Here is a 19847-nt window from a genome sequence, read left to right on the forward strand (position 1 = left end):
TGTTTTTTGTGGTTGTTTCCTTTGTACTTCTTCTAGACTTTAGTTGTGATCTCAGATATATAGTTATAACTTCCTTAAGTGCCTATAGTCTTACTGAAGCCTTAGAATGGTTACTGTAGCAACCAGTTTGTACATAATCCTAACCTGATGTTGAGCTCTGTAGAGTTCCTGGTAGTGCATTCTGTGTAATGTCTGTTGAGCCTTCATGTCTTGTTATTTGTGATGGAAGATGTGTAATGGATTCCTTTCACTGCACCAGTATTATTTGTTATTAGTTGTTGAAGAATTAATTTTATAAATTGTTTAGAAAATTGATCACTAACACACTTTATTAAGTAAGGATAGGATTTATGGATGAATAACTTCTTTATTACAATTAAGAGCGACGTTTCGGTGTAGGTTCTTACACCGTTATCAAGCCCGACCGTGTAGGTTCTAACACCGTTATCAAGCCTGACCGTGTAGGTTCTAACACCGTTATCAAGCCTGACCGTGTAGGTTCTTACACTGTTATCAAGCCCGACCATGTAAGTTCTAACACCGTTATCAAGCCTGACCGTGTAGGTTCTAACACCGTTATCAAGCCCGACCGTGTAGGTTCTAACGCCGTTATCAAGCCCGACCGTGTAGGTTCTAACACCGTTATCAAGCCCGACCGTGTAGGTTCTAACGCCGTTATCAAGCCCGACCGTGTAGGTTCTAACACTGTTATCAAGCTCGCTTGATAACGGTGCTAGACCCTACACCGAAACGTCGCTCTTAATTGTTATAAAGAAGTTGACCATTAATCTATCCTTACTTAGTACTCCAACTTCTAAATGCCTCTCAAAGAAGTTACACTTTCTTAACATGGAAACGATAGAGAGTAGCTAGGTTCTGTTGATCACATATCCTTGACATCTCTAGACTGTCCCTGGTACAAGTCAACTCAGGTATTGTATGTAGTAGTCTTATGTGAGTACAGCACGACCTGACAGCTGCTTGGGGGAATGAAAGACACATGCTTTAGTGCTATCTCCACAAATAGTTTTACACTATTCACTTATTTGGGATTTGTCGCTTTTATTATTTTTTAAGAAGTAACACTACACCCACATGTGGGTCAGAAAGGCGTGGTCAGTAGCAGTTAGATGGGATCTTGCCTTGGGTCATTAATTCACTTGTCTGCTTTTTCACATTCTTAATGTGTATCAATTTAGGCCCTATATCTTACTGTCTACTGAGTAAAGGCTCTAAATCTGACTGCCTTCTGACTAAGGGCTCTAGACATGACTGGCTAAAGGCCTTAATCTGACTGCCTTCTGACTGAAGGCCCTAAATGTGACAGCCTTCTGACTAAAAGCCCAAATCTGACTGCCTTCTGACTAAAAGCCCTAATCTGACTGCCTTCTGACCAAAAGTCCCAATCTGACTGCCTTCTGACTGAAGGCCCTAAATGTGACTGCCTTCTGACTAAAAGCCTAATCTGACTGCCTTCAGACTAAAAGCCCTAATCTGACTGCCTTCTGACTAAAAGCCCTAATCTGACTGCCTTCTGACTAAAAGCCCTAATCTGACTGCCTTCAGACTAAAAGCCCTAATCTGACTGCCTTCTGACTAAAAGCCCTAATCTGACTGCCTTCTGACTAAAAGCCCTAAATCTGACTGCCTTCTGACTGCCCCATCAGGACCCTTAAGATGCATCGTCATGCCGAAGACCAGGGTTCGATTCCTGACATGGGTACAATGTGTCAGCCCATTTCTGGTGTCCCCCGCCGTGATATTGCTGGAATATTGCTAAAAGCGGCGTAAAATCAAACTCACTCACTCGCTTGCTGCATGGCTGATGGTTATTATGAGCTCGATGTACACACTTTACACGTGTAAAGCTTCCTATTATTTTACTCAGAGAATATTTGGTTAAAGGTGTGTGTAGTAGTTGCAAAAGTGCTTGTGTAGACAGATTCTGGAATAACTGTTGAAATGTTGACATAGGTTATACATGATTGTATTAATTCTTCCTTTCCCACCACCCTACATGGGTTTATGGGTTTTACCTCATCAGCAGTTTTGTCCACAAAGGAACATGTGAATAATGTTTTATAAACTGAATTAATTAATTAATTTCTGCTTTCATCACTTTTCCATAGTTTTACTGCAATATATATTACTCAGCATTTGGTTTGGACCAAAATAGTCATCTTTAGTCAAAGGTGTGGTCCTTAACAAATGTTGAGTGGTACAGTCAAACTCTGTTGTGTCGAAGTTGAAGGGACCTACGTTAATACTTTAAGTTATCCAAGGTTTGACTCAACCCAAAATAATTACCGTATTCGACGTAATAAGTGCCCCACTCTAATAAGTGCCCACAGCGATATTTGCTAATATGTTGGCTGGTGAACAATCCCAATTGGCACCTCATCCAATTGATCAATGTACACAAGACTTATTTATTCGTGTATAATACACACTCGTGTGTTATATGCACCAATAATTACGGGCAATTCAATTCTGGAAAAATATGTTTGTCGTGTATAATACGCACAGACTTTTCTTTTGTGTCATTCAGGCTGTCAGCATAAACCACGAAATTTACAATCTTTCAATTCTGTTTTTTTTTTCACCAAAATTCTAATAAGTGCCCCCTATTTCTAATTTTAAGAGCGCCCTGGGCGCTTATTACGTCAAATACGGTAATTAAGAATGAATACGTCAGAACCAAGCTTTTATTTCGAGACAACCACAAGCTTGATACATTAAAGTTTGTCACAACATTGTTTGGCTACATATTTGCAGGACTGTGAAATCCAGATGACAAGAATGTAACTGTTTCTATTTTCCAGGAGTTCCAGTGATAGTCTAATCTGCATGGTTTTATTTTGAGAAAGTCAGTGATATACGTGACGTGAGGCTAATCCTCTGTCCATGATGGCAAGCTTTCTTCTATTCAACACAACTGTGATACTTATCAAGCTATTATCTTGCTAGTAAATGTGCTTTACATTTATCTAGAATAAAATGTTTTCTGTAATATTGTTTTTTTCTTCTTTGGGGGAAAGATGGTCAGAACATGTCCAATGAGTGAGTGAGTGAATGCCGTGATATCAAAGTGGCCTGTGGCCAGGCAAACCCTTTGGTGGCGCAAATAATGACTTGTTTGTTTTTTATTGCCGCTCCCAGCTGTATCCCAGCTATATGTTTGTTTGTTTGTTGTTTAACACTACACTTAGCAATATTCCAGCTTCATGACGGCGGTCTGTAAATAATCAAGTCTGGACCAGACAATCCAGTGATTAACATCAATCCATGCAATTGGGATACTATGCGTCAACCAAGTCAGCAAGCCTTACCACTCGATGACGTTAGTCGCCTCTTACAACAAGCATAGTCGCCTTTTGCTTCAAGCATGGGTTTCTTAAGACCTATTCTACCCCGGGTCTTCACGGGTACCCAGCTATATGACCAAAACATCATTTGATGGTCTTTATAACAAGCATGAGCAATCATTGGGACATCATAACATAATACACTGCCCCCAAAACAGGAGAAATTCCTTTAATTTAAATTTCAAGCTGTGGAGCGTTGCATCACTTTGGCATGCTGGAAAGCTATGATAGCGGGTTCAAATCCCGATTTTCCCAAATTGTGTTTCTGGGTTTGTCAGCACCATACCCGTGCTCATGGGCTTCACCAAACTGTTATACGTCTGAGACCTGCATCACATGGGCTTTCCTCCCACATTAAGCTAAATACTGTTAAAAGCAGAGTTAAATCCAACTCACTCACTCACTTTTCTGCCTCATAGCCTAGTGTTTAATGCCAAAGGCCTGGGTTTGATTCTCCACATGGGTACAATGTGAGAAGCTCATTTCTGGTGTCCCTGCGGCATAAAACTATCCTCACTCACTCAAGCTTGTTCCCTGCCTATTCCTTCTTTATTCATCATTTTTGGTTGTGCCGAACCTTGGTCTAAGGTGCTACAATTTTCTCAGCAGAGTTGCATCCCTTGGGCACGCCAGAAACCTATGATTGTGGGATTGAATCCTGTTCGCCTGATTATGATACTAGGTTTGTCAGCACCATTGGTTTGGGTTTGACCAAAGTGGTCAACGTCTGAGACCTGCATCACTTCAGGCTTCAAGCTAACAGGCCTGATATAACTGAAATGCTGTTCAAAGCAGCTTAAGCTCTCACTCACTCACTCACTCACTCGTTGCTATCATAGAATACAAGACAGTTTACAAATATAGGAAGAGTACATGCCATACTCTTGATGGAAGCTCATGAATGAGTAATGAAGACCACAAATATGGCCACATCTCCGATGTCGGGTTCACGACTGATGCTACATAGTTCACACAGTGCAAGGGGGCACGGGTTGCCCAGTCGTTTAAGGCGCCATACCCGTGCTCGTGGGTTTCACCGAAGTGGTAAACATCTGAGACCTGCATCACTTAGGGCTTTCCTCGCACATTAAGCTGACACGCCGTGATATAACTGGAATAATGTTAAAAGCGGCGTTAAACCCAACTCACTCACAAAGTGCAAAACCTACAGACTCCCACGTATCAGTTGGATAAAATAACTTAAAAAAATACATGTTGAACATTAAATATTTTTTAAAATATGACAACGAACTAAAATCAGATAACATGGCAGCGAGCATGTTGTTCCATCATTGATACTGGGCATCGATGTTGGTATTTGTTGGTTTAAACAGTTCTCACAAAAACAGATGTATATCAGTACCCCTGAGGATCCAGGTATCTCTGCTGGCCACAAGAGGGACCGGTGGTCAGGCACAGGCACTTGGTTGATTGCGTTTCGTAATATCAATCACTGGATTGTCTGGTCCGCTATGGAACTGCCCGTGGCTCTGTGTAGCGACAAATAGTACATAGTTTATAGGAAGCAGCAGAGAGCTACGGTTATTACAGCTGATCTAGGCGCATTTAGATACAGGCTGCCCTCATTTAACTGGAATGTTGCGGAGTGCAGTTAAACAACGAACAAACAAACAATAAAGAAGATTTTTATTAAATTTAATAAACACACACACACACACACACACACACACACACACACACACACACACACACACACATATATATACACACATATTTATTTATTAACTTTCAATTCGTTCATTCTTTAAATAACTATCCCGTTATTTTTCTCTCGCAGCTATAAGGAATAGTCCATCTGGATCACGTGTGTGTAAATAATAAAGAGGCTAATTACAGTTGGTAATTAAACCAGGGACGACCCAACCCGTTGGGGAACAGATGATCATTACTGTCTTCACGAGCACGGATTACCCAGTACCCAGTCGTCCGCGCCGCCGGAATGAGTTCCGTCCCTTAGTAGGGACAGAATCCGATCTTTGTTACGAATACCAGATACACTCTCATTATAATTCTTGGATTGTCAGAACCGAACCATCACTCACTCTAAGACCTGCATCACTTCGGGCTTTCCTCACATCGTGATATTACTGCATGGAATACTGTTCAAAGCGGCGTTAAATTCAACTAATTCACTCACACTAAGACCTGCATCACTTCGGGCTTTCCCCTCACATCAAGCTGACACACCGTGACATGACTGAAATATTGTTCAGTGCCGCGTCAACCAAACCTCACACATGGTACTGACGTGTCTCGCAGGACACCCCTACCATTGAGGAAGGTCGAGATAAGATAAAACACAAGCCTTGTAATTTTGACCCGAAAACAATTGGAACAAGGTTCCCTCGACACAGGTAAAGAAACCCTCTGCTCTACAGACCCATATTATTCCATTTGTTTGTGCCATACCTAGTCTTTTATTGGTTTTGTTTTCAGAATAAGAAGAATTCTGTTTTAATCGACCAGTGAATATTGTGGGAGGGGAGTTGGGATTATCTTTTAAGCCATATTATTATTTCCAGTCTGCGTTTCAAGGCATACATTTTTTGCTCTTAAAGGAGAAGTCAAACAATCTTTGTGGGCCCACATTATTTAAAAAAAATTTTATTTAAGGCGCCGGAATTCGCCGTGCAGCGTTGCGTCCCGTGAGCGCGCCAGAAATTTATGTTCGTGATCTCGAATCTCGGTTCGCCCCGATTATGTTTCTAGGTTAGTCAGAACAATACCAGTGCTCGTGGGTTTCACCGAAGTGGTAAACGCCCGAGACCTGCATCACTTCGGGCTATCGTCCCACATTATGTTGACACGCCGTGATATAACTGGAATACTGTTCAAAGCGGCGTTAAACCCAACTCACTCACTCACTTCGGACAGGACGATCATTCAGTGCAAGACGTCAGTATGTGATAATGCAGTACACGATTACCACTCTTAACCCACGATGGTGTGTGGTGCTGATTCGTGTGGCCAGAACAAGGTAAAATATTGTTTACCAAAATTATCATAATATCATATTACACATTATTTTACTGCACTTATCCAGACACCTCTGTTCAGATATGGTATTTTATTTGTTACCCGATCATGCATTCCAGTTATCATTTTGAACTCCCTGGGGAATATACAACCCATGCTGCCTAGATGGTTTTCACATCCACCTCACCTACCGGGTACCCATTCCCCGCTGAGTGAACAGAGGCACATTGGTACAAAGTCACTTGCCAAAGGGGACACCACAGGAAAATATTCTCTCGGCATTTCATTTCAAGGCAGGCCAATGCTATCAATTATCGATAGGGCTCTTGCACGTTATATGTCTTCTTCATTTATTTAAATATTTATGTTGAGGGAAGATATATTCACCGCAACTATGAGAGGTTGACCAACGTTTCATGCTCATTTGATCTAAAAACGCCAATGTCTTAAACGCATCACAGTTTGAAAAATTGGCGATAGGGTAGTCTTGTGGTTAATGTTCCATCACGCCGAAGACCCGAGTTCTATTCTCCACATGCATGTGTACTCTACACCTGGACGAACGCCTCACCACACTCTGTCGGGCAAAAGACGTAAAGACTTGAAAATTGGATTTGACCAAAATATTACAAACTATCACACCGTTACTAGGCTGAAACAATTGTCGAAACACAACTGTGATACCCATATAAACATATCACCATCGACTAACCGTTTCTTGTTTTCTTCATCTTTAGCCAGCATCAAACATGGTGTGTACTTTCTTTTTCCTGTCAGTTTTTTTTCATACAGAACTGCAATTTTTGAGACTTTATCCTGTATTTATTTTCTGTCGAAACACATTTAATTGTCTTTGATTACAAATCACAATGATGCAGGGAAAGAAAGACAATAATCTGATGAGGTTCTTTTTAATTGTTATGAAGCGATATACGAGGCATTATTTAACCACCCTTTCTATGCTTCCTGTACATCTTTATATCACAGGGCGGACGGGCAGCCTAGTGGGTAACGCGTTCACCCGACCCGGGTTCGATTCCCCACATGGGTACATTTCTGGTGTCTCCGCTCTTCCATTTCTGGAACGTTGCTAAAAGCGGCGTAAAACTATACTCACTCGCTCAATGTTTGTATCATAGGACCTGTACTAGAAGACCAACCTGTAGGTCCCGTGACCAAATCATGGAAACAAAGGTTTGAAAGTGTTTTTGAGTTTCCTGATGTATACTGAACAATTTTGACTTGGGCTGCCCGGTTGAAAATCCCGGGCATTTTGGGGAAGGGTCAAGAAAGGTCAAACAGGGGTCAAAATTCAAAATTGTGTCGATATGCATATCAAATTATTCGTCCAGTCATAAGGAACCTAGAAATATATAGTTTGTTATAGTTCCGACCTTAAATGGGGGAGCTATGGCCAAAAACGTTAAAAGGTCAACGCACTTTTGGCAGTCGGTGAAATTCACAAACACAGTTAACATTGTCCGATAGTCATGATTTTAGTGTCTAATAATATGTTTTCTGACATGACACATTCAACCAAGCAACTTTTAAAAGTAAAAAGGGTTACCTTGACCTTGAAAATCGAAAATTGACTACTGGCGCCGTGGTCGCCACCCTCTGGAGGAACATGATGTTCTTGTTTTCAGACGTTTTAGCCGGTGCCGGTAGTATCGTGGATATTTATTAAAAAAGACCACTGTGAAATTTAGACTTTTACAAAGATGCATAGAAGTTCGGGACATATATAAAAATGGAAGAAGTGGTGCGTTTATGTGGTGTCCCTCGCCGTGATGGCTCTGGACCATTGCTGAAAACCACGTTAATCCCTCCCGCTCTCAAAAGTAAAGCGAGTATAAAATTAATACGTGGTTAGGTGAAATTAGGTTCAGCGTCGCCTTCATGATTATTGCACTTACATTTAGCGATGTGCAAGAACGTGTGTCTGTCTGTCTGTCTGTGCGCGCGTACGTAGTCCTTGTGTAATCTCCTTAATGCTGAACGCCAGGCAGGGCAACAACAAGTACCATCTTTTAACGTTTTGTGGTATGACGCGATAGGGGATCGAGCCACAGGGTTTGGACTCTATCCACTTGACCACTGAGGCGGTCAAGTTTTATACAAACTTGGAAGACCCAACCAACCCGTGTTCCAGATTATAGCCGAGTTCAATCTTAGAACGAGAAAGTTTTAGTATTTTTTAGCAATCTTTCAGCAACGTCACGGCAGAGTATACCACAAATGGCGCCATCCCTGTAGGGAATCGAACCCGGTTATCTCGCTTGACGAGCGAACGCTTTAACTACCAGGCTACGATACCTCTCCATGATTAAACACATGCGCGCTTGTATACTCACTTAAGTGAATCTTGTTTCATGCCGCGTTAAGCAATATTCTTGCTATTTACTGGAAATGGACTTCACACATTGTACCCATGTGGGGAATCGAACCCGGGCCTTGCCATGACGACTGTACCCTGACTGAAGCCCCTTGCTTACTTCACCACCCAATATTCATTGAAGAAAATGTGTTGTATTCAGTCATGAAGGTCGTCGTGTGTGCGCTGATGGTGCTGTCGGTGGCTGAAGCTCTCAACATCGCCGCCTTCAACATCAAGAGGCTCAGTGAAAATACCCTGAATAGCCACGCAGGCAGGTTGCAGAGTCTGGTCACGGTAAGGACGCGGACACCGTCATTTGAAAAGTGAAAACCGCAAATAACAAATATAATCTATATTTAGGGGAGGTAATATCGGGTTTAACGTCGCGTTTAAAATTATTGCATTAATAAAGCGACGTGCATGCACGTGGTTGTAGCTGCTTGTACTAGTCCGGACTAATGCCGGTTTCATAGTGCTAGCCCATAGAGACACCATGCCGCAGTTTAACATGAATACCCCACTCACACACAGTATTCTGACTCGGGGCCGACCAGTTCTTGTTTTAGCCCCCTAATGCCGAGCGCTAGACAGGGTAACAGCAAGTACCATCTTTTAACGTCTTTTGATATGACGCGGCCAAGGATCGAACTACCGACCTTCCGGTCTTCGGGCAGACACTTTATCCACTAGACCGCGGTGTATGTATTTTCATACATAAACACCATCGTCAACGTCAGTATACCATCATTCACGCACACAATTGTTCAGTAGAGCAACAATTATATCATTATATTAATACATATAAATGGAATTGCCGTTAAAGAACAATGGCGTGCCTGATAAAGGCATGCTAAACAGGAAGGTGGTCAATGAAAAAGTGAATTTCGAAGGTTTTTGAAGCGTCCAAGTTAGTACAGTTTACGTCTGTTTTTTCAGATATTGCGTCGCTATGACATCATCAGTGTGGAGGAAGTCATGGACGCATACGGTCTCGCTGACGTCGTTAAGTCAATGAACAGGTATTGGCTCATGTTTGCGCAAACGACATAAATTTTATCTTCATGATTCTTAACCTAGTCAAAACGTCACCAACACCCGAATATATAGGTATGCATTAATTTTAAATCGACAAGGGAACATTTTGTAGTCTTCCATTCCGGGATTTACTGCATGTGGTTCAATAAATCTTTCCTTAAATCGACAATCTAAGCCCAAGTTATTGCTTGTGTTAAAAACATGCATCATTTAAATTTGCCAGGTTGAGTTACTTGTTTGTAGTTTAACGCCGCACTCAGCAATATTCCAGCTGTATGATTGATAACACACTCCATACATGGCGCGGTGGTGTAGCGTTCGCTCGTTGCGCGGGAAGTCTGGGTTCTATTTTCCACATTATTCCAGCTTTATGATTGATAACTCACTACATACACGGCGCGGTGGTGTAGCTCAATGGTTAAAGCGTTCGCTCGTTGCACCGGAGGTCTGGGTTCTATTCTCCACATGGGTACAATGTGTAAATCCCCTTCCTCGTGTCCCCGTCGCGATATTGCTGGAATATTACTGATATCAACGTAAAACCGTACTCACGTACAAATCCCATGTGTCTCTTGTAATGCATGTATTATGTGTCTTGTGTTCAGTCACGGAGGTGGGCCATATGCCATGATAAAGAGCGCGAAGACTGGGAGAACATCCTACAAGGAATATTATGCCTTCGTCTACAGGTAAGAACTGTCAATGTTTGGTTCATTTTATTGTTTGTATGTACAGGTCAGACTTGAAATAAAACAATATTTTGTTAAAACATTAAAACTTCGTTCACTTGAACTCCGCTATTTCAATAGAGAGTATAATATGTTGTACGTTGTGAATGCTTCTAACCTCTCTCGAACCACGGACATCTTCCCGAGGCAAGGGCGTTAACTGACTATAAACGTCCCTTTTCCACCCTTGACGAACTAGGCTGGAATTTCTGGGCTCGATCGTAGCGCCACTAGTAGATATTACGGGTTATGTCCCTCCTATCGATCAGTTAGATTCCATCTCCCATATCACTTGCAATTGCTTCAAACAAAATGGAGGCGCTCAGTCAAGACGTTCTGATCGATAACCAAGATCTATGATGTAATAAAATCGGTCTTTCACCGCGAAGTGCATCAAAATACTTGAGCACCTTGATTAAAAACATGAAACAATTTACACAATATCTGTCGACGCCAAGTTGGCGGTACACATGCTTTGCAAATCCTGCAGTCGACCGAAATCTGCACGTAAAATTCCGGGTTGTTTACGAACCGGATGTCTTCTTCGTTACGCGATTTTGATTGGACAATGAACAGACTCGTTAGTCCAACCAAAATGTAACTCCAGAGCTCCAGCCTAGTTCGGCAAGGGTGGAAACTGGTCGTTTATAGTCTGTTAACGCCCTTGCCTCGGGAAGATGTGTTTGGGATAGTATAACAACATATTTACTTATCGATTTGTAAACTGGACCCGTAGTTTTTGTTTTATCCCCATTGCGCTCAGCGATGGCGGCCAAAAATCTGTACCCTCTCGATGATTCCAACCGGTAAGTGCATACAAAGTTGCATGATCTAAAATACATGTGCGCATACATGTGTATTTAAAGGCAAGTGTTTTAGGCAGCGGATCTCGTAGCAATTTTCGTGGCATTGCGATTCATGTGCAATATGGCAGGTATGTTCCAAATCGGGAATGTATTGGGAAAACACTATGGAACAGCCCGCAGCTCTGTGTAAAGAGACAAGCCAATATCAAAATTACAGCACAGGGATACGGTTACGTATGCACTGAAGGCGAGAGGCGAATATGCAGGGCAGATAATTAGATAATTATGATTTGAATGATATCAACACAATATAAGTAACATTTTGACAGAGTCTGTCTTCAGCTCGTGTTGCTGCTAGTCATGGAACTGTGATTATTGTTGTATGCCATTCTCCACCAGGACAGACAGGGTTCAGCTCGTGTTGCTGCTAGTCATGGAACTGTGATTATTGTTGTATGCCATTCTTCACCAGGACAGACAGGGTTCAGCTCGTGTTGCTGCTGGTCATGGAACTGTGATTATTGTTGTATGCCATTCTCCACCAGGACAGACAGGGTTCAGCTCGTGTTGCTGCTGGTCATGGAACTGTGATTATTGTTGTATGCCATTCTCCACCAGGACAGACAGGGTTCAGCTCGTGTTGCTGCTAGTCATGGAACTGTGATTATTGTTGTATGCCATTCTCCACCAGGACAGACAGGGTTCAGCTCGTGTTGCTGCTGGTCATGGAACTGTGATTATTGTTGTATGCCATTCTCCACCAGGACAGACAGGGTTCAGCTCGTGTTGCTGCTAGTCATGGAACTGTGATTATTGTTGTATGCCATTCTCCACCAGGACAGACAGGGTTCAGCTCGTGTTGCTGCTGGTCATGGAACTGTGATTATTGTTGTATGTCATTCTCCTCCAGGACAGACAGGGTTCAGGTGCGAGGGTCCTATCAGTACCACGATGTGCACGACTGGTTCGAGAGGGAACCGTTTTCTGCGTTGTTCCACGCGCCGTCGTCACGTAAGCGTTTTCTTCTAAACGTTTAGTCACACTGCTTTTAATTTATTTGCTTTTATTTTACCTTTAGTAGATCGGAAAAAGGAAAAGATATACATTTGTTGAACTTTTGTCAGAAAAATTGGCTTGAAATGTCCGGAAACACTTTTGATTAATTATCCTCTTAAAAGTTAACTGTTGTTATATCATCAAATGATCGAGTTTTTAGCTTCAATCGGTCGGACCCAGCAGATGTCATAAAGCTTGCATATCACTGAGTGCGGCTTTAAACAAACAAACAAACAAACAAACATAGAAAAAAGAAACAACTGAAAAAAATATGGTGTCGCAAAAGGAGTGAGCTGGCGAATGAGCGATCTGGTCCCCTACGTTCAAGCTGTAAACTGTTTAGTCTTCTCAAGGTACACTGGTAGTCCATTGGTCTAAAGTAGATGCCTCAATGTACTGTGCAGATTTACGTCCCTCAGAGCTGTTCGCAGCGGTTACAATCCATGATACGTCAGCGCATAACCCATTGTTTGTGTGATGTGTCACAATAGTAGGTGACGTGAAATGGGGTCCAACGTCGCGCTCCAGATTATTGCATTTATATAGCGACATGCATGCAAGTGTATGTGGCTGTGTGGGTGTGTGGGTGCTTGTACTAGTCCGGACGATTTTATAGTGCTAGCCCACTGAGATACCATGCTGCAGTTTAACATGAATACCCCACTCAGACACAGGATACTGACTCCGAGCCATCCAGTCCTTGTTTTAGCCCCTTAATTCCGAACGCGAGGCAGGGTAGCAACAAGTACCATCTTTTTACGTCTTTTGGTATGACGCGGTCGGGGATCGAACCCCCAACCTTCCGCTCACTGGGCAGACGCTCCGGCTATCGACTAGACCATGGGGGCGGTAGTCACAATAGCAAATGTCTGCGAACGACATTATGTTTGTTTGTCGTTTAACGCCAGATCCAGCAATATTTCAGTTACATGACGGCGGTCTGTAAATAATCAAGTCTGGACCAGACATTCCAGTGCTTGACATCATGAGCATCGATGCACGCAATTGGGATACGATGACATGCATCAACCAAGTCAGCGAGCCTGACCACCCTATCCAGTTAGTCACCTCTTACACAGGTTGCTGAAGGCCAATTCTAACCGGGATCTTCATGGGGGACCTCCGACATTAAACTGTCACACCCGGCGTTCAACCCAGCTCACTCACTCTATCACTCTTTCCTACGGAAGCCCTATAGAGCCGAAAAATTAAAAAAAAAAGGTTATCTTGAAAATCCAAGTTCTTAACTTGCAACAGTGTCTTCGGGAACCCATAAGGGCCACAAAATATAGTATCAAATTCAAATTCAAGGGTATGGCTCTCATGGGTTTCCGTACATTCCTCACCAGAACTCTCTGACTTTGTGATCGCTGCATGTCATCTGAAGCCAGACCAGGCAAAGCCCGAGATCGGCCACCTGGTGGACGTCTACACCGACATCTCCAACCACTACAACAACAAGGTCAGCTACACTGCTTACTCCATCCTCCCGAGGCAAGGGCGTCAACTGACTATAAAAGTCCAATTAACGCCGTTGCCCCGGGAAGATGTGCTTTCTCTCGGGAGCGGAGTTTCAAGCCTGGAAATCCGAGTAAACCCGAGTCGGATAACTATGACTGTTTGTAATGTCCAATCTCATTAAGATCAGATCTTAGTTCTCGCTACCGCTAAGGGTAAGGGTGAGGGTAGCGAGAACTAAGATCTGATTTTAATGAGATTGTTTGTAATATCTGGGACTGATAGGACGTCCTGATAGATGATTGATTGTTGATTTGCCCGCTTTTAGCAATGTTCCAGCAATATCAGGACAGATGACATCGGAAATGGGCATCACGCGTACCAATGTGGGGAATCGAATCTTGGCCCTCGGGTCACGAGTTAACGCTTAAACCACAAGGCTATGGCGAGTGGTCATGGTGAAATGAGGATCGGATAGTAACAATGGATGGATGACCACAATTGAGATGAAGTACTTTATGCGGAGAAGGTTAACAGATGTACACTTTTTGTTACCAGAATGTGATGTTCGACGGCGACTTCAACGCCGACTGCAGCTACTTGTCAACGTCGGCCCTGCTGCAAAGCCCTCTCTACCAGGACCACAGGTTCCAGTGGCTGCTGTCGAGTAGTGTGGACACTACCGCCAGCCACCACACCAACTGTGCTTATGATAGGTAGGTGGTACACCAACTGTGCTTATGATAGGTAGGCGGTACACCAACTGTACTTATGATAGGTAGGCGGTACACCAACTGTGCGTATGATAGGTAGGCGGTACACCAACTGTGCTTATGATAGGTAGGCGGTACACCACTGTGCTTATGATAGGGAGGTAGTACACCAACTGTGCTTATGATAGGTACACTAACTGTACTTATGATAGGTAGGTGGTACACTAACTGTGCTTATGATAGGTAGGCGGTACACCAACTGTGCTTATGATACGTAGGTGGTACACTAACTGTGCTTATGATAGGTAGGCGGTACACCAACTGTGCTTATGATAGGTAGGCGGTACACCAACTGTGCTTATGATAGGTAGGCGGTACACCAACTATGCTTATGATAGGTAGGCGGTACACCAACTGTGCTTATGATACGTAGGTGGTACACTAACTGTGCTTATGATAGGTAGGCGGTACACCAACTGTGCTTATGATAGGTAGGCGGTACACCAACTGTGCTTATGATAGGTAGGCGGTACACCAACTGTGCTTGTGATAGGTAGGCGGTACACCAACTGTGCTTATGATAGGTAGGCGGTACACCAACTGTACTTATGATAGGTAGGCGGTACACCAACTGTGCGTATGATAGGTAGGCGGTACACCAACTGTGCTTATGATAGGTAGGCGGTACACCACTGTGCTTATGATAGGGAGGTAGTACACCAACTGTGCTTATGATAGGTACACTAACTGTACTTATGATAGGTAGGTGGTACACTAACTGTGCTTATGATAGGTAGGCGGTACACCAACTGTGCTTATGATACGTAGGTGGTACACTAACTGTGCTTATGATAGGTAGGCGGTACACCAACTGTGCTTATGATAGGTAGGCGGTACACCAACTGTGCTTATGATAGGTAGGCGGTACACCAACTGTGCTTATGATAGGTAGGCGGTACACCAACTATGCTTATGATAGGAAGGCGGTACACCAACTGTGCTTATGATACGTAGGTGGTACACTAACTGTGCTTATGATAGGTAGGCGGTACACCAACTGTGCTTATGATAGGTAGGCGGTACACCAACTGTGCTTATGATAGGTAGGCGGTACACCAACTGTGCTTGTGATAGGTAGGCGGTACACCAACTGTGCTTATGATAGGTAGGCGGTACACCAACTGTGCTTATGATAGGTAGGCGGTACACCAACTGTGCTTATGATAGGTAGGCGGTACACAACTGTGCTTGTGATAGGTAGGTAGTACACCAACTGTGCTTATGATAGGTACACTAACTGTACTTATGATAGGTAGGTGGTACACTAACTGTGCTTATGATAGGTAGGCGTTACACCAACTGTACTTATGATAGGTAGGCGGTACACCAACTGTGCTTATGATAGGTAGGCGGTACACAACTGTGCTTGTGATAGGTAGGTAGTACACCAACTGTGCTTATGATAGGTACACTAACTGTACTTATGATAGGTAGGTGGTACACTAACTGTGCTTATGATAGGTAGGCGGTACACCAACTGTGCTTTTTTTAGATAGGCAGCAAACCATCTTCCCAAGGCAATGGAGTTGACTGACTGTAAAAGTCCAGTTTCCACCCTTGCCGAACAATTCTGGGCGTGATCGTAGCGCCGCCAGTGGCAAGTGGCTATTACGAGTTATGTCCCGTCTGTTCCTCCTATTGACCAATCAGATTTCACTTTCCATATCACTTGCATTTGCTTCAAATGAAATGGCGTCGCCCAGTCAAGACAATCTGATCAATAATCAAGATCTATAATGTAAAAAAATGGGTCTTACTTCGCGAAGTGCAGCAAATCACGTGAGCACCTTGATAAAAGACATGAAAAGATTTGGGAAATATCTGTTGACACTAAGTTGTCGGTGCACATAATTGGCAAATACAGCAATCGACCGAAATCTGCACAGCAGTTTACGAACCGGATGTCGATTTCGTGACGCGATTTGATTGGACTATGCATAGACTCGTTAGCCAAAATATAGCTCCGTAATTCCAGCCAGGTTCGGCAAGTGTGGAAACTGGTCTTTTACAGTCAGTTAACTCCCTTGCCTCGTAAGATGGCAGTACACCAACGGTACATATGTGAGGAAATAGGGAAGTTGGATTTATCTTTAATATGCATACCTCGCCATACCCCCTTTGTCTTCCTATAAATAGATAAGTGGAATTAACGGTACCGCAGCTGAGAGAATGCATTTCCATTCCCTGTGCTACGTGCATCATGTATGGTAGGTACGTCAGGACAATTGTTGGTACATTAAGTATCGTGGCAGAAAGGTATATTTTCAAATATTGAATGAGTTCCTGTGGTGATTTGTGGTTGAGTGAGTGAGTGTATTCTGTCCAGGTTCGTGGTAGCCGGGGCGGAGTTCCAGGCCGCCGTCGTGCCAGGCAGTGCCACCGTGTACAACTTTGAGACCGCCCTCCATCTTACTTTTACACAGGTAATAAACGATATACTGCAGTTAGGACCCGCAATGTGAGATTCTGGATTAATTGGACCATATACTCAGAGTCATTATGAAAGGGTCACCTAGGTTTTGTTTGTTTGTTGTTTAACGCCGCACTCAGCAATAGTCCAGCTATTTGAAGGCGGTCTGTAAATAATCGAGCCAAGACCAGACAATCCAGTGACTGACATTATGAGCATCGATCCACGCAATTGTGATACATGCATCAACCAAGTCAGCGAGCCTGACCACCCGATCCCTCTTACGGCAAGCATGGGTTGCTGAAGACCTATTCGGACCCGGATCTTCACGGGTGTATGCATGTGGGGTGTCAAACATGAACGTATGCCAACAAGTGTCAATAAGTCCGAGTATGTTGACAATGTGATTAACAGTTGAAGAACCTGTTGTTTATGCACATGTCACACTGTTTGATGGCTTTTATAAAACTGGGAAAATGGACGACACGTGAAGATTCCGGGGTAGAATAGGTCTTCAGCAACCCATACTTGCCGTAAAAGGCGACTATGCTTGTCATAAAAACTAACGGGATCGGGTGGTCAGGCTCGCTGACTTGGTTGATACATGTCATCGATCCCAATTGCGTAGATCGATGCTCATGATGTCCATCACTGGATTGTCTGGTCCAGACTCGATTATTTTACAGACCGCCGTCATATAGCTGGAATATTGCTGAGTGCGGCGTTAAACAAAAAAAAAGAAGAAAAAAAGACATAGTGACGCTGAGTGTAATAATATGTCCCCCCAAAATTATCATCAAATAATGTCTTTGGGTAAAAATACTTCTTTGGATTCTCCTTTGTGAAAAAGAAATTATATGTTTTCAAACCATGACCATAACTAAATCAGGGGGTGGCTAAAGCGTTCGCTCGTCATACCGAAGGCCCAGGTTCTCTATCTAGTGCCCCCCGCCGCTACAATCGGCCTAAAACCGGACTCGCTCACTCACTCACCGAAATGTCCTATTTCAGGCCTATAGCGTCAGCGACCATTATCCCATCGAGATGAAGCTAAAATCTGCCTGAACCTGGATATCATGTCACCAGGTCTTTCTTCAAATGAAATAAAAGATCATTGTCTTCCTAATTAGGTGTCAGCGTTCACTGCCACAGGTGAGGTGAAATGGGGTTTAATGTCGGGTCCAAGATTATTGGGCGTGAGTGCGCGTGTGTGCGTGTGCGTGCGTGTGCGTGTGCGTGTGCGTGTGCGTGTTTGTGTGGCTGCTTGTACTAGCCCGGACTGATGCCGATTTATAGTGCTAGTACACTGAGACTCAGGCTCAGACACAGTATACTGACTCCGGGCCGACCAGTCCTTGTTTTAGCCCCTTAATGCCGAGCGCCAGACAGGGCAACATCAAGTACCATCTTTAAACGTATCTTGACATACTCGGCCGGGAATCAAACCACCCACACTCCACTCAGTCTTGTGGTTAAGCGTTCGTTCGACATGCCAAAGGCCCGTGTTCGAATCCCATGGCACAATGTGTGAAAACACATTTCTCGTGTCCCGAACCGTGATATTGCTGGAGTATTGCTAAAAGCGGCGTAAACCCATACTCACTCACTCACTAACTAAAATAACCTGCCGTGATAAAAACTACTTTTGATTCAAGAACTAAACGACCGATGAGCTTATGTCGTTCACTTAGATCTATAGGTCGCACCCAGTTTGGGTCAGGTATGTAGAACACATTCTCCTAATCGGAATTATCAGCATTAGATAAGATAAAACGAAACATATACTTGGCATGGTGGAAATTCGATATTCAATTAGGTTTTTTTGCTATAAAAAGGGATGAATAATTGATTGTAAACGTTAAACAAAATTGATGGTTTTCGCCGAATACCAAATTGAAAAAAATGAAGGCAATTCCAGTTCACTTAGCAACGGCCGTTTCAAGTTCATTAAATATAAAAGCATATATCTTAATGTTGGTGGCAGGCAAGCCTAGCGGTTAATGCGTTCGCCGTGAAGCCTAAGGCCCCTATATGAATTCCCATATGGGAACAATGTGTCTAGCCCAGTTCTAGTGTCCCCTGTCATGCTGAAATAGTGCTAAAAGTGGCGTAAAACCATACTCACTCACTATTCAAATGTCTCCGTGGTGATTCCGAGTCAGAAAGGTCCCCATAGAGAGCCAGTTACAGTGAGGATTGGGGGGGGGGGGGGGGGGGGGGGGGGGGAAGCTACTTTAAATGGTTATTTTTTAAATCATATTAATCCTTTGATTTTACTGAAGTGTCCTCGTGCTTCAACCACAATCGTCTATTCAACACTACACAGGAAGGTAGAGCAAATATCATTCCTAAAGTGCCCCATCCCCAACTGACCTCAGTGACAGAAATAGGTCTAGTATTTGTATCTTTCATAAAATAACACACTTCACTTCTCAAACACTAGGGGCACGGGTGGCCCAGTCGTCTAATACCCCGTTAAAAGGCAACTACTATCCTTGTCGTTGTGGGCGACTAATGGGATCGGGTGGTCAGATTCGGTGACTTGGTCATCGTATCCCAATTGCGTGGATCGATGCTCATGATGTCAGTCACTGGATTGTCTGGTCCATACTCGATTATTTACAGACCGCCGCCATATAGCTGGAATATTGCTGAGTGCGGCGTTAAACAACACCTATTCTACCAGGATCTTCACGGGCCACAAACATATAGAGAAGGATATACGTTAAGAAGAGATGTTTCTAATGTGTACCACTTAAAGACAAAACTAACAATCAGTCAAGTGTTACCACAGTGTCTTTATTTTTATCAGGATATGATGCACGTGTTTCCAAACTTTACT

The 19847-nt window shown here is 43.4% G+C and overlaps 1 protein-coding gene across 1 annotated transcript; it reads left to right on the top strand.

The window, feature by feature from the left end:
- The first annotated feature begins 5605 nt into the window (after positions 1–5605).
- Positions 5606–18131, top strand: LOC124140375 (deoxyribonuclease-1-like). The gene is made up of 9 exons (XM_046507925.2): positions 5606–5740; positions 8900–9033; positions 9676–9758; positions 10380–10463; positions 12219–12319; positions 13714–13826; positions 14381–14538; positions 16922–17018; positions 18017–18131. The coding sequence occupies exons 2-9, from the start codon at positions 8902–8904 to the stop codon at positions 18068–18070; spliced, it is 822 nt and encodes a 273-aa protein (XP_046363881.1). The 5' UTR covers positions 5606–5740; positions 8900–8901; the 3' UTR covers positions 18071–18131.
- Positions 18132–19847: the final 1716 nt, after the last annotated feature.

The sequence above is a fragment of the Haliotis rufescens genome, unplaced genomic scaffold, assembly GCF_023055435.1.
Source record: "Haliotis rufescens isolate VD_foot unplaced genomic scaffold, xgHalRufe1.0.p SCAF_5, whole genome shotgun sequence".
In the NCBI taxonomy this organism is placed as follows: domain Eukaryota; kingdom Metazoa; phylum Mollusca; class Gastropoda; order Lepetellida; family Haliotidae; genus Haliotis; species Haliotis rufescens.